Source organism: Octodon degus, unplaced genomic scaffold (genome assembly GCF_000260255.1).
Source record: "Octodon degus isolate 3935 unplaced genomic scaffold, OctDeg1.0 scaffold00059, whole genome shotgun sequence".
In the NCBI taxonomy this organism is placed as follows: domain Eukaryota; kingdom Metazoa; phylum Chordata; class Mammalia; order Rodentia; family Octodontidae; genus Octodon; species Octodon degus.
Window position 1 is genome coordinate 11,302,781 of NW_004524635.1, and position 24,120 is coordinate 11,326,900.

The window sequence follows — 24,120 nt, forward strand, 5'->3', positions numbered from 1 at the left end:
TAGTATTTTTATCATAAAACTTGAAAAACAATGGTAACAATTACAGAACAGCAGTTACCACAGCAAGAAACCAAAATTTAGTCTTATATGATTGAAGGAGAAGAAAAAATGAAAAAAAAAATATGTTATCCTGCTCCTGAGAAGTAACAGTATTCTTTAAAAAAGAAGAGATTACTTTATTGTCAACAATTTATAAGCAGTAACTTCAGAACAAGACCAAGGACTTCATTGACAAGTGGCATCTGCAGTTCTGAAACTGACTAAATTATACCTTAAGGGCAAACACATTTACCCCCAGACTGTGACTGAGAGCTTGGGTAGATAGGTTTGCTGCAAGGACAAAACACGGGCTGGGGAGGCCACGTGAGAAAGGATTTAACAAGTGAAGGAGCCTAGGGGGGAGGAGCTATAGACAACTGTGCTTTCATAGAAAGCCAGAAGAGAAGTGAGGGTGTGGTATGGTGACCTGAGAGGTACACACAGTGTGTAAAATTAATTGGGCAGAAATAGCATCCTCATTAGAAAAGGTACTAAGTTAACTTAGGAAATGTATGCCTGACATGCAAGGAACCTCTTAGAGAGGCAGGCAGAAAAGTTAAAGAATAGGAGCAGGTCTGGATTCCTAACAAATCCCCAGTTTAAGATGAACCAAAGAAGAAAACAGAAAAGCCCTCTTGTAAGGAGTGTATATATTGCACACAGGCTCTGTCTGTTGGAGGACAGACACACCACTCCAAATTGGCAAAGCCTAGTGGCTCTCTTAATGTCGCTTTTCCTCCTAAAGTCATACCAAAAGAAGTGCCAGAGATAGACATCTATAAAATGAATGTGAAGGGTGGAGAGTACAGAGGAAGGGGTACCTCACTCACCCAACACCAAGCTAGGGTCCTCGTATACGTAGCAGGAAGATGGAAAGCCTGACATGAAGGCTCAACAGTCAAAGTTCAGAATCAATGAGAGAGGAGCACTTACCAACAACTGCCTTGGGATCTGTTCATGGATGGAAGACCCAGCAGTGTAGAGGTGAGCTGAAGTTATTCTAGAATCACACCAGAGTAACATCAGTTGTCTGGGAGCCAGACGTTGGTTGTCTTAAAGTGTTCTCATCGGCAGAGGAGATGAGAGCCTCAATTCATTTTCTTGTCATTTGCTTTGAAGAAAAGCTCAAGAACTACTAAGTCCAGAAAGGTCTCATTTGACTTAATGGAAAAAATAGGTTATTTTTTTTAAATTTTAATCCCATTGTTTAGACTATTTCCTAAAAGAGGATAGTGGTAGAGGGTCACTGTATTTCAACATTCCTCAATCTTTCACCGGTTAATTGACTAGAAAATTTGCACTTACTGTTTTTTAATTGGTTAGTACTGAATACAATTATACTGGCACTTTGCAAACAGTTCCACTAAGCAATTTCTTTGCAACAGGGAGGCATCTGTATGGCAGAGGACCAAGGAACTTACTTAGTTTTTGCTAAAACAATACTTCTGAAACTTTAATGTGTGAGTGAGACATCCAGGGAACTTTTAGATGCAGGTTCTGATTCAGGTCGTTTAGGATGGGGCTAAAAGTCTGTGTGTCCCATAAAGTCTCAGGCCATGCTGATGCTGCTGGTCTGGAAACTATACCCTGGATAACAACGTTTCCAAAATTCTCCACCAGGCCGACCAGCCTGAAGACATAGAGGATGGTGGCAAGGTCTGTGGCTAGGGTTTCTGACTCTAATTCTGTTGATACTTGGACTCATGCCTGCATATGCATATAAATATATACATTAAGTCAGTATTCACATCTGCCCAAAGCTGTACCTCTATTGTTAATTAAATTCAGAATTCAATCAAGGGTCATACATTAAATTTAATTATTTTACCACATCAGTTTGTTTTTTGACATTGACTTTGAACAAGCTAGGCCATTTATTTTTAGAGAGGCACTCTATGGATTTATCTTTATGGATTTAGATTTGATTATGTTGTGATTAAACATTTTTATAGAGATTTTACATTTTTATTGAAGGAAGATTGGTAATTCCGTGAAAAAATCAAATTCAGCCTGCATATTCAGTGGTGTTACTACTGAGAAACTATAGAAGCCAGTGGTGGTACATACCTGTAATCTCAGCTGCTTGGGGGGGCTGAGGTAGGAGAGTCATAAATTAAAGGTCAGTGTGGGCCACTCAGTGAGACCCTGTCTCAAAATAAAATAAAAAGGGCTATGGATGTAACTCGGTCCCTGGTGTCAGTTCTCAGTGCCATAACCAACAAGAGCACATCTAAAAACACCAAAAACGAGGTACTCACTCAAAGGATAAAACCATTTTAAAAACACAAGAAAATTCTAGCTATGAAAGTCTTGAACAATAGTTGCTTTGGGAGCACGGAAAAGAAGGAGCAGTCTGCGACTGATTTGGGCTATGAGAAGAGACTTCTCAAATGCTGGCAAAGTAGGACTTTTTTGTTTGTTTGAGACGGAGTTTTGCTGTACAGTTCAGGCTTGCATTGAGCTCGCTTTGTAGCCCAGGCTGGTCTCAAACTTGCAACAATCCTCCTACCTCAGCCACCTGAGTGCTGGGATTACACCTGTGCACCATGGTGCCCAGCAAAAAGTAGTGCTTTTTTTTTTTTTAATCTGACCACTGGTTAACAGGGTATTTGCCTTAAGTAAGATACTTCTTTCGTGCACTTTTTAGTGTTTGTGTTTCATTTTAAAGTGACAAAAGGTTTAAAAAAGAAAATAGATTAATTCACAGAGATCATGTCTTGCTCCTAGATTTTTATTTTTAATACTCCTGACAAAAAAGAGTGGAGAAAACTCTATGTTTCTTGTTTGTTTGTTTCTAAGCATCTGCTGTCTGTCAGGGACTTCATTTATGTAATCGTCTCTCTGACCTCCAAGTATTAGTCTCATTTTAAGGGAAAGACATTAAAAGGGTGATTTACTCATGGCCAGCACCTAGTGGGCAACATAACCGCATTTTCCCCAAATCTGAACAGCTGCCAAAGCTGCGTTCTTTCTACTCCACCAAGTTGTCTTCTCAAAGGGAACCCACAGGACTGTTTCATCACTCTGAAAATTTCCAATCACAGTGTGCCACATAGGCCAGATTTAGTTGTGAATAAGGAGCCATTCGTAAATGTCAGTCTCATAAATAAATATCTTTTGAAAGACAAAATGTTAAATTCCTCTTTTCTTTTGTTTTTGGTATCCAAAAGATAAATGTTAGTGTGGCATTAAAAAAAAAATACAAACTGACAGAAAATTTCATGGGGAACTCCCATGGCATACTCTCCTCTGGAGTATAACAAAAGCAAACAAGCTGTCTTCTAACTTCAGTATGTGCAACACACACACACACACACACACACACACACACACACACACACACTGAAAAGAGTTTGCTGCCAGACTCTTGGAAGTCCTTGCTATGTCCAGTCTGATATTGCTTTCTAGTCATAACTGCTAAAATTCCCTAATAACTTTAAATGAGTCGCTTGAAGTCTTTTTAATTTATTTAGCTTCTATTAAGGGAAGCTTTTACTTAGCGAGCATCTTTATTTACTAAGGTGACAAGAATGTTGTAGCTACAGCTCAAGATCTTTCTCTGTCAAATGGGGGCAATAATAGTACCTGTTGGGTAGTAATGAAGACTCGTAGGGTTGTTGGCAAAATAAAACTAGGTGATAGCCACTCAGTGCCTGGCCCAGTAAAGTATAGTATGTGTTATTTGTCTTTATTACTTTTTAATTTTAATTTTTATTATTTCATGGGGAGTTCATATACATACATAACATAGTTATCAATATTATTGTTAAGAGAGTTCCAGGGAGGCAGAATTTACTACTGCTTATATGGAGCCCAGCCCCACAGCAAGCCAGGGGCCAGTCTTTCTTAGAAAACCTGTTGAGCCTCCAGGTCTTTGCTCTGGGTAAGCCTGGCAGAGAAGCCAAGGATCCAGGGCTTTCACTTTGCCCAGAGAGCTTTGTTTGTTTAATGTGTGTACCATGGACTTCTTCTTGAAATCAGATGTTGCCCATAGACTTCTTCTCACAATGCATTTTCAGATGAATACAATGTAACACTCAGTATTTGGGGAAAATTATATTGAAATGCTGTGATCAAATATATTTAAAAATGAATCAGTGAAGCCAAGTGTAGTGGTGCATGCCTATAATCCCAGTACTCGGGAGGCTGAGGCAGGAGGATTATTGGGAGTTTGAGACCAGCCTGGGCTACAAAGTGAGCTCAAGGCAAGCCTGAACACAGTGAGAATCTGTCTCAAAAAGAAAAAATAATAATAAAATAGAAAATCTGTGATATAATTTGTTTGTATAGTAATGCTTTGAGAAAGTTTAGAGCACATCTGAAAAGGTGAAATGTCTGAGGGACAAGTATAAGTAATCTCCCAGCACATCTGTAATAAATATAATGTGGAGTGAAAATATTTATGATTTCAACGAAGTGCAGAGTCATTGGTACAGCTGATCGTAGGAAATGTTACTCAAAGTTTTAGTTAAAAGTTGGAGGAAATGAGAGGTGTGATTTTTACTCAATTTCACCAAACCATTAAATTCTACTTGAGGAGCTCAGGCTAAGAACTTCCATGTTTTTTTTTTTTTTTTAGCTTATAGCCTCAATGTTTTATGAACTTTAGAGAATATCCATTCAAACTTGTACCTAACCTGATGTTCCATAACAAGAGACTGTTCGTGGAAGCTTCCAGTAATTCAACAATGTTGTCTTGAGCCCCCTGTGTGCTAAGGCCTGGGGTGAGCCCTGAATGGGGAGAAAAGATGTTTGGGTTCTCTCATGGAAGATCTTTCCTTCCCAGGCAGGGAGAAGACATGCACCGAGAGCCAAGGAGAACAGTCTGTACACTCAGCAGAGGCCCCTTGTGCTCTTTATCTAAAGACTCCCAGGGTCACTGCTGATGGCTATGAAAGACTTAGTTCAGCCTCCTAGAAAGAAAACCACTTGCTCAAACCGGAAGTTTAAATAAAGCTCCTCTTGATTGACTCTCAACCACTGTGACGTTTATAGATGATGGTGTGACACCCAGCATTCTGTCCAGTCAGAGCTTATTGCAGATATCAGCTTCACCACGACCTGTGCTGATGATCTTGGGACCTCACTTAAGCTGTTTGACCTTCAGCTTCCCTATCTGTAAAATGGAATGTATAATAATATTAGCTTCTACCTCACATAGTACTTCTGCCCATGAAGTATAAATGCTGTATAAAAACACTTAGCTCACAGCCAGGTGCATAGGAAGTATCCAGGCTATGAGTGTTTTTGTAGTTGTGGGTTGAAAAGAAGGATTTCCTGCTGGTCCCTAAATGAAGGCCGTGCCAGCCTCTGCTTACACCTACAGTTAGCTTCTCTGCTAGCAGCCCAGGGGTTCATAGATGAGAGGGTGTGGGTGTCTGTCTGCTGCTTAGAAAGAGCCACACCCCGAGGCTTCCTTCCAGACTCTTTGCTATTGTTAGGGGATTTTACCCCCTCTTTCAAGTTTCAAGATTGACAGATGTTGTTCAATAATTCCTCCCCAACAAACTTTTACATGTAGATTTTCAAAAAGAAATCACAGGAAATTTGCAAAGAAAGTAAAACTTTGGTTTCTAACACTGAACTGGGGATTTCTAGAATTTTCTGTGGTCAGTACCACAAATAAACTTAAGGGGCTTTCTGATCTTGTATTTTCCTTAGCCTGAAAGGAATAGAAATTAGCAAAGACTTTTTTATATATGGCTAGAAATCATTAAAAAAATTATCAATGATTATTATTTAAACAGCTCACTTGGGTATTATAATGGAGACACAACTAGTAATGATGTAGTTAGTATTTATATTTTTCTAGTTACATTTCCTTACGTGTATAGAGAATTTTTACAATAGACCAAAGCAAAGTCTCTCCAGATTCTGCCAATAATAATAGTCACAAGTTACGAGTAAGCAAACATTTTCTGTGAAAGGTACAACCGTGTATGTTCTGGGATTTACAGATCAGATAAGGCTTTGGTTGCAGGAACTTTTGTGTGTTTCTGCATTCTGTGCACGTGTGTGTGTGTGTGTGTGTGTGTGTGTGTGTGTGTGTGATATCCCTTTTAAAAATGAAGTGAAAGGGGTCTTTGTAACAGGGATGTTCAACAGCTCTTCATAGGCCCTAGGGCTATGGCTTGCCAAACCTTGACTTAGAACACACAAAATACAAGGGCTACCATCCCACACAAGCAGCCATTCATCTAACTTATGCAACATTCTTTGAATACTGTGCAGAGCCCTGCACTGGGTGAGGGCCATGTCCTGAAGATCAGAGCAGCCCCGGCCCTTGCTCCTGTACAGCTTACTTTATTCCATAAAAACCAATCACTCTGTCAGGTAATGAAACTCACTTATGATATAAAATATTTTATGTAGTTACAGACATAGAAAATTGAAAGAAGTGTGTATTCTAAGGAAATCCATCCACAGGATGCCTTGGATAATCGAGATGGCATTTCATTTCAGGGACCTAGTATTGTCATTCACTGCTGAGGTTGAGTATTATTTCATCTGTCTCTTTAATTTTGCCCTCTAGACTGAGACTTTGTAGGACCACAGGGACAGTCTGCTGTTGTTTTCTTTCGTATTTGGTTCCTTTCTACAATCACTTTGGCCCACTGCAAGTCTACCCCTAGTCCTTTCTGTCCTTTGTCTCTAAGCCGCCTAGTGTAAGAATTTCTATTTTCAAGTTTCAACCACCAAATTGTATGCTTTCTTCTAATTTTTAAGTAAATTATTGTCTTTTCCTAAAATGAATCTTCTCTCCCTCCTTATTGCAGAAGTTCTGAACTTTTAGGATTACCACTCTAGTTTTAGTTAAGTCAGGTATATTTAAGATCTTAGAGTTTATAGTCAATGAAGTTGGTGTGTCCATTTACAGTTACCTCAAGAACCCATATGGAATCATATTATATTACACCTGCACATTCAACATTGGCATGTATTAGCTCCATTTCTGACTGTATTGTGTTAAGTGATGATAACAAACACGATTTAGTTCATCAGTTCCCTTTGAAAGATTATAGGTGTCTCCACCACACCTGGACTGTTGGGCGGTGTTCTCTTCACATTTTTCCTCAGACACCTAGAGTGGGTGAGGATTTACAGTCACTTCTAGGGCATGAAGTTCCGTAGTCACCTGTCAAGCTCTATCCATCTTATTTCACTGTGCAGAGTAATTCTGGGAGAGCTCCCCAGGCAGAGAATATGTTCTTACTCCTGACTGTTTCTGCTGTTGACCTCTCCAGTCCATCAGAGACCAACTCACAGGCAGTCATTGCCACTGTACGTTGAATGCTTATCTAATCTTTCTCGTATTCCACCAACATATAGATTGAACCTCACATTTAGCTCCGACTTCTGCATGCTGTGTGTTGATCAGCACTCGTAGATATCCCTTAATTTCTCTACTAGATACTCTTTGAAGGCAGTATCATCCCATAATAGATGCTCAACAGTTATATATTTAATGGATAAATCTGACATCTGAGCATGAGGTCGGCTCATTAATGAATAATTCCAAGGGCAGATGAACGATACATCAAGCAGTAGCATTCTTGCATTTGTGGCCCGTGGAAGCACCAGTCGTGTCCTTCCATTGTCTCCTGCTCACTGCATGTTTCTATCCATGTTTCTTCCCCCCAAAAAAACAAACAAACAAAAAAAAACATATCAGAGCCATCTAGGGCTGGAAAATGTACTAAAGTTTTATAGATAAGACATTTCTTCTTCCTGCTTCAGTACTGCAAATCAGAACACTGGTTACATTTCTACCTTTAGCTTCTCTTACCTTTGAAGTAGTGTTTCCATTGTTTCTATGAATTATTTCTGTGCTGTGTGATGGCAAATTGCTTCCACAGTGAAAAGAGGAGGATGGGGGGACATAGGTAACAGACTTCCAAAGAAACACTTCCATAAATTCCTCTGACAGCCCAGATTTGATGAATCAGAGCAGCCTGGATGGTGATCAGAGTAGAACGAATTTGGAACTGGGAAAAAAGCAAAGACTATGGCAGAACAGTAACAGTATTTATATTTTTAGAATACCTCACCTATGCAGGGGTTTTGAAGATGGAAATGGTGTCCTTTTGTCTCTCTTGCCAATGCTATTTGCAGTGCCTCAGCCTTAGTTAACATGTAAATATTTTATCTCCATTCCACAATATTGAGGACTGCTGTGTGCTGAATGCCGTTTACCTCAGTGAAGAAGCCCCATCCAGAGTTGGTACCATTTCTGCTGGGGCTGGGGAGGGTAGGAACGAGACATATAAATCCAGTGTGGAGTCACAGCTATGCTGAGAATATATAAAAATATCAAAATGCTATCTCATCATCTTTACCTAGACTTCCCTTTGGGAGTGACATTTAAGCTGTAATTGGTGAAGGGTAAGAGACATTGGATAGCCAGAGTCAGGAAAGAATGAGCAGTTATACTCTAGCAGCCCTGGACTGGAAAATATTCATAATACAGCATCCACAAAACAGATGTTAACATGGATGGGTGCTTGATACACGGATTCACTTCTTGATGGCATGTATGTACTGACCCGGCTCTTTTCCTGTTTTTCCCCCCACATCAGAATATGCTGCCAGCAGTCCCGACCTGTGGCTAGTCATATTCCAAGTGACAGGCATCAGTCTTCTGCCTCCTCTAGGAATCGCCATCGCCGTCATCGTTATCTTCTACTGCTACCGTGTTCACCGGCAGCAGAAGCTGAGCCCGTCCTGGGAAAGCGCCAAGCCGCGAAAGCTCATGGAGTTCAGCGAGCACTGTGCCATCATTCTGGAAGATGACCGCTCTGACATCAGTTCCACGTGTGCCAACAACATCAACCACAACACGGAGCTCCTGCCCATTGAGCTGGACACACTGGTGGGCAAAGGTCGTTTTGCTGAGGTCTATAAGGCCAAGTTGAAGCAGAACACTTCAGAGCAATTTGAGACTGTGGCAGTGAAGATATTCCCCTATGAGGAGTATGCCTCTTGGAAAACAGAGAAAGACATCTTCTCAGACATCAACCTGAAGCATGAGAATATCCTGCAGTTCCTCACAGCTGAGGAGCGGAAGACAGAGTTGGGCAAGCAGTATTGGCTAATCACTGCCTTCCATGCCAAAGGCAACCTTCAGGAGTACCTCACCCGGCATGTCATCAGCTGGGAGGACCTACGCAAGCTTGGCAGCTCCCTTGCCCGGGGCATTGCCCACCTCCACAGTGACCACACACCGTGTGGGAGACCCAAGATGCCCATTGTGCACAGAGATCTCAAGAGCTCCAACATCCTTGTGAAGAATGACCTGACCTGCTGCCTGTGTGACTTTGGACTTTCCCTGCGTCTGGACCCCACTCTGTCTGTTGATGACCTGGCTAATAGTGGGCAGGTAGGTGAGAACTGGTGTGAGATCCTCCTGCCCTGTTGCTGACAATGCCTGCTTCTTGATTCATAACTCATGCTACTCATCTCAAGTAATTCCAGGCTCTGGATACTTGGCTAGAAAATCTAGCCAAGCTGAGAAGACAACACAGGGCACGATCACTCTCTTTGCTAGTGGGCTGCATTTCTACTCCTGTCTTCTGAGCCTTCCTAACTTAGGTTAAACCTTTTCTTCCTAGAGTCAATCCTCATTTCCATTTGAAAATGATTTTTGTTTGCTGCAAATGCTGTTAGCAGGGCCGGGGAGATGGCTTAGTAGCATAAGTGCTTGCCTGGCAGGTGCAAGGGCCTGAGATCAATCCTTGGTTCCACTAAAAACAAACAAGCAAAATTAAGTGCTGTTAGCATTTTATCTCTATGTTTCCCTCTCATAATAGTGTTCAGTCCTTTCAACTTTATTGAGCAAAGGAGCACTTCCATTTGAAAACATTCTCACAGGTTAAAGTGGAAATAGGCAAAGGTGATGTTGGAACCATATTAGAAGTTACCAGAGCACCCTCTCTAAACGATGAGCCCCATGTTTTTACTCTGTGGAGTTCATCTTAACCACCATTATTTTCTCTGGCTAGATAGCAGCATGTGCTTTGGGGACGCTCAGTGACAGTCAGCCAGCTGTGCCCCTGGCAGCACGGGTACTAAGTACCCACCCCCCCAATGAGATAAACATGTTGAAACACACACACACACACACACACACACACACACACACACACACACAGAGATGTGCCAGGGTAATGAGTCATGCAGAGACTTGTTAAAAAGAAAACATTTTTCTGCCACATGCCAGGAAGAGATGGTCACAGGAACAGTAACGTGCTTGACCTTCTGTAGGTCCTTGGGAAGGTAGGACAATTACTGCTGTTTCATCAGACTGTACAAACTGTAATACCAAGCATTTAAAATTTGAAATGTTTCCCCTAAAAAATATTTCTTCTTTTTTCCTAGGGGCCCCCTGTTTGCATACTGTCAGTAATGGAGAGTAGCACAGGCTTAAAAGTCAAAATCCAACTCTGCGGCATATCCACGAAAATTATAATGTGATTCAGCTTAGGTTTGTTTTTTTTTTTTTAATCATGGAAGTACTTTCACATGACTTCCATTTTGTGGAGATTTATGAAATTATATTACACCCTTGACACCCTGGAATGTGCCATGGGGTAAACAAAGACTAGAACAATCCTTCCACGATGAAATCTGAAGTGATTATTTTCACTGTAAGCCTTAGAGTTTCAAGAATTAAAAAAATGTTTAATTTGCAAAAGCAAAAGTAAACATCCAAAATATCACAGATGTTGTCTCTCAAGTTCTCTGGAAGGATGTTATTACATGTGATGCCGTCTACGAGACTGATAGGCAGCTCAGGGATTTGGCACTTTCTTACTTTGGCATGCTCTGTTTATAGTCCTTAAAGTCTTTTCAGATGGAGAGCATCTATTTTTAAAAATACTCATCGATGTTGAATCTTCCTGTGCAATACTCATTATGTCAAAGAACATCTTGATCTTTTAAAAAAAAATCAGCTGCTGTTGTGAGGGGCAAGCATCCTCTGTGTTGTGGAAACAAAGATACACGTGGAATTCAATGATGGCCCTCCATGTCTGTTTTTGCTTCAGGTGGGAACTGCCAGATACATGGCCCCAGAAGTCCTGGAGTCCAGAATGAACTTGGAGAATGTCGAGTCCTTCAAGCAGACTGATGTCTACTCCATGGCCCTGGTGCTCTGGGAAATGACGTCTCGCTGCAACGCAGTGGGAGGTACGTGTGGGCTCTGAGAGCCGTGCAGCGGCTGGCCTGCTCTCACAATGATTCAGTGTATTACTGGCTTAAGGCAGAGTTCTGAGTGAACCACAAGGCAGTTGCCTCTACAGTGACAGTGAATGGCCTTACTACACTGCCATTCCACAACTATTTAGAATCATGCTATACAGTCATGTTTTTCTAAGCTGAAAACCGTGTGTGCAACATAAAGCTTTGGATCTCCTTTCATATGTCTTTACATAACTGCTGCATCTCTCTACAAATACTTTTATAATAAGAAATAAGCTCCTAATACTATAAGAATCATTTCTATTTATCAAACTGGTAACATTCAAATAAGCATCTGGATTTAGTTTAGTTTTGTATTTTAAGAGTTTTTCCAATTACAAGGTCTGGAAAAAGGATTTGAATGTAAGATTTTTGAAGCTCTAACTATTTATTGGGTAAAATGACTAGAATGATTTGAAATATTAGTTTTGTGTTGAACAATCTAGAGAAGAGATGTTATAGAGGAATTAAGGTTATTGAAGACCCACATTTTTCTCGCTTGACCTCTGTAAATTTCAGGTGACTTGAGGGCTGGCTCTTTGTTCCCCAAGTTTACCCACACTTCGCTCTTGGGAGCACTTTCCCTCCGCATGCTACCGTGGCCTCTGCAGATCCCCTTGCCATCTCTTTGGTGCAGGCTGTCTGCTAAGTCCTTCCTGCCAGCAAGGCCATCACTGCTCTTCATCAAGAGAGTGTAAGGGAGGTTGGGTGACACATAGGGTGTGCAGGGTAGGGTGACTTGCTATAGGGAATGTGGTTCCCTGGAGAAGCAAGAAGTGAGAATGCAGAGGCTCACCTTGCTGTCTCCCTCTCTGATTCTTCCCTCAGTCTTTCCTGTCATGACCTTGGGGCTCACCTGAGAACTGTGCATATCTCAGCCTGGTCCTGGCTGGCTGCCAGATGAAATCATGCTAAGCTTCATTCTATCTTTTAACTTTTTGTTTTTTAATAACATTACAGATTAGTTGTATATATAGCACTGAGCACCCTCAGCTGCTTTCAACCCGGCTTCCTCGAGGGTTCACATCTATCCCACACCTAAGTCTCTAGCTATTGATGCTAGGAAATCAGCTCTAGGACAGGACTCTCCATTATAAACCTTATTCAAATGCCAGTTCTCAGTCGTGTCCTTTTCTGGAACAGGATAGGCGCTGATACCACACACAGGCCCCCATTGTCTCCTGTGTCTCCTGTACCCCACCTTATCTTGTTCACAACTTTGACTCTTGTCAAGAGTTTACATCAATCTCTTTGTAAGCTGTTTCTCTCTGGATTTCTCTGACATTTCTCATGATGTGACTGAGATGACATATTTAGGGTAACATCGGCAATGCTGTCCCCTTCTCGTTGTGTCATGTGGGGAGGGGATAAGGTCACTGGTGTTAGGCAGTAAATCTAACTACTTGGTTATAATTGTGTCAAGCAGCTTTCTCCCTTGCAAAGGTCACTTTTTAAAATTTATAGTTAATATATATCTTAAAGGACAATACTTTGACCTAGCTCTAAAGATATTAAATACCTAGCAAAGGCAATTTAACTTTCTTTCCATACCCACTAGTTTGAAGATCCATCAACAATTCTTGCCTGTGACAATTTGTCATGTTTGCCTAATGGGGATTTTTTATTTTTCTTATTCTTTTATTCATTGATAGGTGTTCTAAGTGAAAGCTGTCTCTTGTTTTTCATCATCACTTGTAATTCTCCTTAATTAAGTATTTATATCATCCTAGAATCCATGATGTTTATTTTATCATGTTTGTGTCCAGTATTGTCACTATTCTGTTTCTCAGATTCCCACAGCTTGGACTACTGGGCCATACTCCCCAGCAATTGGCACCATGGCTGGCTTTGTTTGCTTCTTCATCTCTTTCCAAGCATATTTAGGTTGTCTTCCATGGTTGTTCCACGTCATCTCTTCTGTCCCTACAACCTGCTGACCTATCATCTATTTTTTTGGTCACCAGCTTGGAAATGACACTACCTATCTGGCTACCAATGTTATTTCTGGTTTCCTGCCTGAAATTCTTCCACTAAGACTTCCAGAAGTAACTTTGTTTTTTCCTCATGCAGTGAAATTTGTTTAACCAAGTTGCAGCCACTGAAAATAATTTTCTGCTTGAAAGCTTTGACAGCTCCAAAATGAATCTCCAGAATGATATGAGTTGTGTCGGATGAATCTGTTGTCACTGTCAGAATAAATTTACCTAGATTTCAGTATCTTCTGTGCTTTCAAACCTGTTATTCTATAAGCATGAGCTGGAGATGGTGTCTCCCTCTTTCCCTCTGTCAGTGCCGCCTGCTTATGAAGGCCCTGTCTCAGCTCCTGCATTCATTGTTATCAGTGACAAAAGCCTTTTCCTGTTGATATTTGCTGAGTGTGGAAGAATTTAGGGTAATAAAGAAGAGCCCACTCCATAAGTACTGGAAAAAGGATGCGGTATAAACAAGTGTTCCTAAGGAAGGAACAGGATCTGGTTTGTTCAGCGAGTCTGAATAAAACCTTTTATAACCTTTAGGATAAGAACAGCTGGCTTTTGGGGAACAGGAAAGAGGCAATCCCTGCTCTTGTTTGCTTTGATCTGAAGCCTGAAATTCTGTTTCTCCCATCTCTGTTCGAGCTACAGAAACCAGAGCTATTTATGCATCTTCACTTTCGTCCTGACACAAAGGATGAAGTGTGTGAATTCACGTATAGTTCTTAACTGTTTCTCTTCTGTTGGTGTCTCCTTCTGAAAGCATTAGAGCTTGCTTGTTTGCTTCTTTCTTTTTCTCTTCCTGTTTTTTTTCTTTTCTTTTCTTTTTTTTTGATGCATCTTAAAAATCTTACAGGCAGAATTTTAACTCAGTCTTAATTTTAGAGGCTTTTCTATTGCATACAAATGTTCCCTTGGGAAGCTTGTGATTGTCCCTTCCAAGGATACGTGTCTTGCCTTATCCTTCCTCAAGCTTCCATCCAAAAGGAAGGAAAGCTTTTTAAAAAATATTTATTTATTTACTTGGATATGATCTTACTATGCAGCTCAAACTCATAGTGATCCTCCTGTCTCAGCTTCCCCAGTGCTGGGATTATAGGGGTATGCCACCACACCCAGTTTTCGAATCAGCAGGGCACGCCCAGAGTTTTCAGGGCTGGCACAGCATGTAGGCACACGTAGCATACGGTACAAGGGATCTAACCCACGTCCTTGCACTTGCCAGGGAGGCACTTAGACAGCCAAGCTATCTCCCCAGCCTGAAAGACAGATTTTGACCTCATAAAACCTATAGACTACTAGAAACAGAATTCGATTATTCCCTTTGCCTTTAAAAACTTACACATGAATATGTGCTTCTCACTTTACTAAGAAAATAGACAATAAATCTCTTGATTTGTAACATAAGAGGGAGAGATATAAGCAATTCTTTCTCACTTCAGTTTCATTCCTGAAACTTGTATGTCTATATCCCCCCCATTGGCTCTCTTATTTTTTTCTTTTTGTAGTTGTTGTTCATTTTGTTCTATTTTTTTGGAGAAAGGATTTTGCTGTGTAATATAAGCTAGCCTTAAACTCACTGTGATGTGCAGGCTGGTCTCCAACCCAGCAATCCTCTTGCTTAGCCTCCTGAGTACTAACATTATAGGTGTGCCCCACCATGCCTCACTGACCCTCTCATTTCAAAGAAAGAAAGAGAGAAAGAAAGAAAGAAAGAAAGAAAGAAAGAAAGAAAGAAAGAAAGAATATGCTTCCTTTGTGCAGTGAACCATACATCAGTATTTTCCTTTGCAACAGAGCTCGCCCAACATTCTGTCCATGTAACCTAATGAAGTAGGACACTAAGCAACAAGAATGATGATGACGCAGAAGAATATGAAACCACCTCTCCTGCCTTTATGTGAATGTACTGTATTCTTGTGGTTGAGTCCATCTCATCACATGAATGTTGAAGACCAGGTCTTGCCTACCTGCCTCCCTGGGTTCATCTCCACCGAGGGAGATGTTCCATTCCGTATTCCTCATCATGAATACCTCCTAGCACCCTGTTGGCTCTGGCTCAGTCTGTTTTCTGGGACTGCCACACAAAAGAAAACTTCTCAACAGACTGGTGTTTTTCCATTGCAGCAGTAGCTATGGAAAGGGAAGGTAGTACAAATAGGACCAAATGTCCAGGTCAGCTAAGAGGAATGGGATGCTAGGGCCAGATTGTGAGGGGTGAGTCACCTCTGAAAGGAAGAAGGAGCCCAGAGGTGTTCTTTCGAGTACTTTCTCAGCCAGCCTGTTCTCTGAACTGGGCAGTCCAAGAAAGTACAAGCAAGACTCAGCCTTGCACTGGAGAATCCTGCCTCTTGTAGAGAGAGAGAGAGAGTAGCCTCTCACAGGGAGAGAGACAATAGATAGTAACCACTGGCTATGGCTCTGTGTAGCATAAAATTCACCAGGAAGCTCAAAAGATTGGTTGTAATAAGTGAAGAACATAGTCAAAGTGAAAGGCTTCCTGGTGGAAGTAGGTTTGGTCCAATGGAGAAGGCTACAACAGAGTGAGAGCTACCATTACCCAAGCACTTGCCTCATGTGTCAGTTCGTTTGATCTTCCCAGATGCTTTGAAGTCTTTTTTGTCAGTAGCTCCCTTTACAGACAGGAAAACTGAGGCTTCAGGAGGAGGTGAGCATCAAAGCAAGCTTAGCATTCCTTTGGCCCCCAGCCCCACAGGCCTTCACTCCCTGAGGTAACTGAAGGAGAATGTGTTGGATACACAGAAGCTGCCGGGACCATTATTGTAGTCAGAGCTGCTCCATGAGTCCTGGCCACTGAGGAAAAGCCTTTCTAGAAGTAGTGGGTGAGATAGGCACACATTTGAAACGTGAAGGCCTCTTTTCTGATAGTTTGCCTTGATCATCCTTCTTGTCTCTTCTGGGTAAACTCCTGCTAAAAAAACCCCACCAGAGATATTTATCTCTGTATGTGTAGTAACATCAGTGGTTTAAAATCTGAGATAATTCCATTATCCTTATTTCACCAAATGTATGCATTCATTCATCCAAGAAGCATTTACTCAATACTTGTATCTCAGGCACTGTTGAAACTGCTGTGGAACCAGGAGTGGTGGCGCATGTCTGTAATTCCGGCACTCAGCAACCTGAGGCAGGAGCATCACCGTAGTGAGTTCAAGGCCAGCCTGAACTACATAGCAAGAGCCTGTGTCAAAAAGGAAAAGAAAAGGGGGGAGGAAAAACAAAAATTGCTAAAGATAGACACAGCAGTTTAAAACTCTTCTCTTCCTTCAAGGAGTAGGGAGTGTGGTGAGTAGGAGTGCTCCAGAGAGGCCAGTAATGCCTCCAGAGGTGAGATGGGCAGGGTGATAAATGTGGAAAGCAACCAAAGTGATTCAGGGGACAGGTAGTGACAGAAGAAGTTATTTCAGACACTTTGATCATGTGAAAGATAAGCCAGGAAAACAAGTCTTTGGAGTTGTTGGAGAGGGAAGAAGAAAGACAGAAGAGGTGAAGGGTGTATTATGTTGTAAGAAGAAGGGCCGAGCCTGCTGCTCCCGGAGGGCAGACCAGAGCCTGGCTTTCTTTTACAAAAAGAATCTCCGGGCCTCAGGTTCAGTTTGCTTGGCTGCCGGCCAGCGTTTATTCCAAGTGTGGGCGGTGGATGAAGGAGGCTGGCCAGGGCCTCTGGTGAATGCAGCAGGCACAACATTCGGGTTATCCCAACCAGAGCTGGCCCACAAGCAAAACTGTCCACAGACAAACTAAGGTCCAAATCCCAGGCCACTTAAACTATTGAATAGAAGCATTAAAGCAGGAATAATGGGGTTGCCGGCTTGTGAGAAGAATAAAAAGGACAAATGAGCCCAGAAAAGAAAAGAGTAGGGGAACAGAGGAGAAGGAAAGGAGAGCCTTAAAGGTGACTGAGAAGAGACCAGGATTACATTTCATTTTCTTGGACTTTAAGGGAGTGCCATTTGGAAAGGAAACGCTAAAACTCAGGCCCACTGCTTTGGAGAAAACTCCACTGTGTTGGAGCTGAAGTCAAAACGATAGTTGTGTATCAAATGCCAAAGCTCACAGGAGTTGACTCCACTGTTGTCCAGAGACCTCCCCTCCAATGTACAGAACTGGGAGGAGCAAGGCAAGCTCGATTTATTTTAAGAGAAGCTGAGGAATTTCCTGAGAGAAAGGAAAAGCTGCTGCAAGGTCCTGGCATTCATGGCCTCCACTGTGAAGACTGCAGAGAACAGCAGGGAATTATGGGAGATGGAAGCAAGAGAAGAGCCTCTTCAAGTGGTGAAACAAAGGTCTCTTGGAAAATGTATTGCCTGAGACACTCCAAGAGACTGTAAGGTGTTGGCCTCAGTGATCCTGTCTGAGGAAGCCATCCAAGGGGCCAAGGAAGGATAGGGACTTAGTTTGGATTTTAAAATTCTGTTGTGTAGAAGTCTGGCTAGGATTGAGGGCCCAGTAAGTAGTTTACTTGGGGAGGAATCACAGGAAACGCCAGTAGGGAGAAAAGGAAATGAGTCACGAAAGTGAGAGAAGCTGCCAGGGCCTCTCACAGTAAGCGGCGGGGTGTAATAAGCTCTTTTGACACCACAGGACGTGCACACAGCATCGCACTGCCCAGCCCGAGGGACTCGGGCTTTCTCCTGAGGCTCTGCCTCTGTGCTCAGGGCTGCTCCGGGTCAAGGTGTGAGTGGTGACTGCCCCGCATCCCCACCTACCTGACCTGGCTACCTACCTGGTGCAGCATGACAGAGTTAGGCCAAGGGTAGCAGAGCTGTCCTGTGACATCATGCTTAGTAGCAACAGAGGGTGCATGTGACTTTTGTCACTTTGGATGCTGCAAGTGAGGTACAAAGTCCCTTTTAAAGTCTAATTTAAAAATTTTAAATGGCATAATAATAATTGCACAGATTTTTAGGGCAGTATACTGTTTCAGGGCTTGTCTGAAACCTCTAGTGAACTGATTAAATAAGATTATCTGTCACCTCAAATATATCATTTATGTGTGCTGGGAACATTCACAATCCTCTCTGCTAGCTTTTTCAAATGTCCAATTAATGGTTGCTACCTACACTTCCAAAGTTTTGCCATCTCTTTTTCAAGTCTTCATATGGAGTTCATGAAGGAGCCATGCCAGAAATGCCTAATAACACCTTCCTCATGGAGCATGTTGTTGGCACTTTTGTGTCTGTGTGTCTGTGACAGTGGAAGCGGAACCCAGGGCCTTCTTGCTGAGCTAAATCCCCAGACCTTTCCTTATTGTTCTTTTATTTTGAGACAGCTCTCACCAGGTTGCTGAGTTCCCCCAGTTAGCTTAGAATTTTCAGTCCGTCTGCTTTAGCCTCCCAGAGTGATAGGATTATAGGTGTACATCACCCCCATGCTTAACACGTTTAATAACTTACAGTATTTTTCTTCTGTCCTAACGTGACCCCCGTTTTCTTGTGAAACATTTAAAGCAATGCTGCTCCCAGTGTGGCCCATGGTCGGTGCTGTTTGCCTCAGAATTGCAATATGATAGGGACAGAAACAGGATGGGCTTTGGGCGGCTGTAACTGCAGTGTGATAGATGTTGGCACACCCAGGCACGAGTGACTTTTATAATTCATTTGTTCCAAATTACCAAAGCCTTCTCCCAAGTGAACTGAGTGCAACCCTCTGATTGTTTCTAAAACACAGATGGAAAGCATTCATTTATGAACAATAAAGGAAAAATTTAAATCACTTTTAGTTCCACCATTGAACCGAAGCCACTTATATGAAGAAACTAGGGGGTAAGGGCAGGGGCAGGGGCTGGGGGTGGATTTACTTTTCTTTATAGACTTTGATTAAGTAATTTTATGGTTTCAATCACATGCATTTTCTAGAATAGAAATGTTTTAAGCACAGACATGAAAAATTTGTAGCTAGATATAAATGATGAGTTTGGACCCAGTGGTTTTGCCTAGGTGTACTGAGCTGCACGGCCTCTGAAAGTGCAGGCAGACAGGTCAGTGGCTGAAGTCGCAGCCACTGCCTTTTTGCAGCTGCTGCCACTGCTCAGTTCTCCGGGACTGTGCGGGGCTTCAGTGCACGAGGTTTGGCCTCCGGAAGGCCCACTGGCACCCCTCCTTAGGGAGCAGGGCTTGCTGCTCTCACTTTCCTCAGAGTGCAGCAAATATCTGTCACGTTCTAGGGAAGGTTTAGAACCGAGAAGCCCTGAAGCAGTGCCTTCCTGTGGAGAGTGGCCTCCAGCTTAGTCTGTGGTCGCCATTTGCAAGTCCTCAGGAAAACCCCCAGGAGGAGGAGTGGCATTGCTGACGTGATAGCCCAGAAGTAGAAACTGGCCAGTGATGGCCCCACCAGAGAGCAGCAGTAAGGATGTGTGAGAGGCTGCTGCATACATGGCTAAGCAGGAAGTCCTCCATGTAAAGGTGCAATAGGAGAAAAATAATAGGGCTGGGAGTAGGGTATTCAGAGGGAGAAAAGAGAGCAAAGAGAGAATTGCAAACACCCATGATAAAAAGGAAAACATATGTCATAGCTGTCTGGGAAATATATATGATATAAATATTTCTCAAGAGCTGAAAATTTAACTTAAAACATGCATGCATTCCACAACTCCATCTTTACTCCTAACCTGAAAGACTACTTTATTACCAAGAGATGGGAAGATACTAGTTTGGGTCAAGTCAGAGGTTGATCACCTTAGACTTTACTATGGTAAATTTCTAAAGAGGCAGATCCTTTGGGCGTAGCCCAGATAGTCTCTTGGGTAGTCCCTTCCAGTCTCCCTTTGACCTCCCTTGTGAAATTTCCTACAAGTCAAAGAGGGAAAGTAAGCCTTACATCTCTGGGGAATGCTAAGGAATCTTATAACTTCTGGTGGGCTTAGGAACTGTGCAGAGTGATAGACTCTTTGCTCTGTGTATATGAGTTCCAGCCAGAGGCAAGATTGTTGGCTTGTTGACTCCCACATTGTTTGTCTTTGTCTACAGGCTGCCCCCAGGGTAACACAGTTATGATCAGGAATCTCCAGGCTAGACAGTTCCCATCAGCTTAGGGCTAGCTTCCAGATAAGGGTGAAGGCATGAGCTGTGTGGCTCAACACATGCCGCAGCTGGCAGCAGTGCTGTAGGTTCACCAAGGGGATCTAGGCAGGCACCAACCACAACTGCTACAGCAGCCAGGAGTTGGAAATGTAGACTAATGGACTGATACAATGTCTAAGGAGAAGTTTCTGTCATATGCACATCCTATCCAATCCAATCCTGTTATAGTACACATATGTCAAGGCATGGCAATAAGAGTGTGATTTTATTAGATGGAATTATGCAATAAATCTGGAGGAGAACAAGGAGGTTGGTTATTCATTGAAATCCATGCATTGTATAGAAGGGATGACAATAAAGCCTTACCCAGAACCAGCTCTTTCATTTCCTTTTTAAAAAATTGAACTCAGGCTCTAGCTCAGGGCTATAGCCCCAGCCAGCCTTCTTTTCTTTCCCTTCCCTTCCCTTCCCTTCCCTTCCCTTCTACTCTCCTCTTCTTCTTCCCCCTTCCCCCCTTTCTTTTCTTCTTCACACCTTGTCTTGTTAAGTTGCTTGTGCTGGAATGAAAGTTGTGATCCTCCTGCCTCATCCTTTCAGAGTGCTGGGGTTACAGGAACGCATATGCCACCATACTTAACTCATTCTCCAGCATTTACTGAAATTCAACTCAATTCATGTTTGTTGACTGCAAAGCTCACAACACTGAGAAAGAAATTTACAGACATAAAACTCATCCATCCTCTGTTTTTGGGCTTTCAGAATGTACAGTCTGTCAGAAAAAAAAGTAAATGAAAGGAATAAAGGAGACATAAGTCAGACTAAAAGATCTCACTTAAGAGCAGTGTGGATAGAGTGACTTGATGACATTAAAGGCAAAACCAGACACAAAATGAAGGTATGTGATTGTCTCAATGTGATGGGGCCAGAGGCTTCATCCCAAAGCTTTCTGCACTTAAAACTGCAAGACAGGAAGCACCTTAGGAGCTCTTGAGGCTGAAGAAAGTAAACAGCAAGTCAGGTTCTGGCAAAGAGGAAGAAAAAACAAAATAACCAAACTCCCTGTCCCTTTTCAAAACGTCACTAATGCAATGAAAGCTTCTTCAATTCTTAATCTGAAAAGGCTAATTATTGAGAGTATTGTTCACTAGACACTATTTTAAAGCCAAAAGACAAAGTTTCTGCTTACTTTGGGGAAAATGTGGAATTTGGCCCACTGCCCCTCTTAGCTGCGTCATGGTTTAGTATTAGAGTGTGTTCTGTCTTTTCTGTTGATCTATGCCCTATTATTATACCAATTTGCTTGATTAAATTTGATTGTTTCACTGCTCACCAGATTTCATGTACTTCCTCTTTGTTTTTTTTTAAACTCATAATTAACATTATTGAAAATCAATAATAATTATATAGCAAATTAAAAATTATAGACAAATCTTGAAATGTGAAAGGTATAAGATGTAGACAGAGTGAACTTTAGAAAAATATTTCTGAAATGAATACATAACATGAGATTAATAGATTGTACATTGTAAATAATTATTAACAAACTTAAATGAATGTAACAATAAAAATTGTCTAAAATAAACATGAAGAAGAGTTTACATATCAGTCATGTAATAGTTTGCTCTGTGCCAAAACTTATATTCATATAATTAGAATTCTCAAAGTAAAATGGGGTAGGCAATAAATATTTGAAGATTTAAAATTTCTAAATTTAGTCAAAATTATAGCACCACATTTCCAAAACATGTGAACCTTTTGCACAAGAAATATGAATAAAATCATACCAAGATACACAAAAATGAAATTGTCCACAACTAATTGGAAAGAAAAAAATCATTAAAGCATATACATAAAAACATATTAGCTATGGAAGAACAAAATTAAATAGTATCTTATTCCATTACCAAAAAAAAAAGCAAGTGAGTAAGAAACTAGACTTATTTATTCAAAGGACTGATAAAAAAAAGATCTGTCCTCATTGAATTGTATGCTTAGCAAACATAACTTTGAAAACTAAAAGTAAAATATTTTCCAGTTGTACAGCTTGAAATATTCTAATACCTCCAGACATAGCATATTGAAAATAAGAAAGACAATCCAGAAGGCAAAAAAGTTGCTGTATGGTCCTGGATAAAGAATAAAGAGCTTTTAAAATGGTAGCTATGCAAGATTGACACAGTATCAATCTTATGTCAAGTTATATACATATTTTTTCCATGAGTGTATGTGTGCATATGTGTAAAAGACAAAGAAAAGCTAATATAAAGTCAATACACATTTTAAAGTTTCTAATACTAGGAGAAAATATCATACCATGTCTTAAAGTAGACTATAAGTTCAAGAAATAGCATAAGTCATAAGACAAAAATTAAAATTAAACAATATTCAGAAAATTAATTAAATGTTAATTAATTCAAAATTAAATTAAATATTTCAAAATAGAATTCAAGCGTTAAAATTAAATTGTGGTTCCTACTAAGAGGCCAAAATGTAGTGTATCATATGTATGAATCTGTGATCAATTCAGAGGACTCACACAGTATTTGATTAGGTTTATATAGACAAAAATACCAACTAAGAAAAAGTTTTTATGGTAGTAAAAACTTTCTAAGAATAAAACATAACAAAAATACTGGAATAGCAAATATATGACCAGCACTTCTAACAGTTTGATAGCATACTGCACGAAGTTCTAGTATGTGGTGTACGTGCATACTGTTCATGACACTTACTGGTGGCCAGGTGTCAATTGTGGGACTGAGCTACTGCTAGTTCCTTGATATCCACCCTGTAGACCCAGATAGAATCATGACCCATAGGGTGCAGGAGAAGTCCATTTGTAGAGTATGCTGATAGAAATATCTTGCTGCTGTATATAAAATAATAATTGAAACAAAAAAAATAATTGAAAGACTGCTGTTGTATACTTCTTTTTCTCCTGTGTTTAATGGTTTGCTCTATTTGGTGGGTTATTTCTGTTCTCATTCATGGAGTTGTGGTCATTTTGATCCCTCTAGAATGTCTTTTAGCAGTCTGTGTAGGGCTGGCTTTGTTGTCATGAAATTCTTTAGTTGTTCTTTGTCATGGAAGTATTTCACTTCCCCATTAAACTTGAAATAGAATTTTTCAGGATATATCAGTCTGGATTGGAATTTGTTTTCTTGCAAGATTTGAAGTGCTTTGCTCTATGCTTTTCTTGATTTGATGGTTTGTGGAGAGAAATCTGCCATTATTCTGATGGGTTTTCCTTTAAATGTGATGTTTCTTTTCTCTAGTATACAGTTCCTATACTAAATTTCTGAGATCTTGATTATTATATGTCTGGGTGTGGATTTAATTGGTTGATGTTACTTGGAGTTCTATATGCTTTGGTTACCTGAATGTCAGATTGTTTCCCAATGTTTGGGAAGGTTTCTGCTATTATTTCTGCCCATATTCTTTTTATATCATTTCTATTGACTCCTTCTATCTCACTGATGCTCATTAGACTTACATTGTTCATCTTTGCATCATCTTGCAGATGTTGAATTATTTTTTCCTGCATCCTAGTTCTCTTTAAGAGATCTTTTCTTACCTTTTCACTAGCTGCAATGGTGTCTTCAAGATCTGAAAGTCTATTTTCACTTTCATTCAAATGGCTTTGCCAGTTTGTGATTGAGATTTTAATTTCCTGCATATCACTTTGAATCTGCTTCATGCATTCTATTTCTTTCCTCTATTGCTCATTCAGGGACTTCATCATTTTTGTATTCTGTTCTATTTTTTATCAGTGTCTTCTTTAGAAGCATTTAGTACTTCTTTCATTATAGTTATCATTTCTTTTTTTTTTT

General features: G+C 40.9%; 1 protein-coding gene across 2 annotated transcripts in view; it reads left to right on the plus strand.

Moving 5' to 3' along the window:
- Nucleotides 1–24,120, plus strand: part of Tgfbr2 (transforming growth factor beta receptor 2) — a 90,038-nt gene that overhangs the window by 56,578 nt on the left and 9,340 nt on the right. For both annotated transcript variants that reach the window (XM_023718521.1, XM_004634214.2), the window contains exons 4-5: nucleotides 8,616–9,415; nucleotides 11,082–11,223. In XM_023718521.1, the coding sequence (XP_023574289.1) occupies nucleotides 8,616–9,415; nucleotides 11,082–11,223 (942 nt within the window). The remainder of the gene's footprint in view (nucleotides 1–8,615; nucleotides 9,416–11,081; nucleotides 11,224–24,120) is intronic.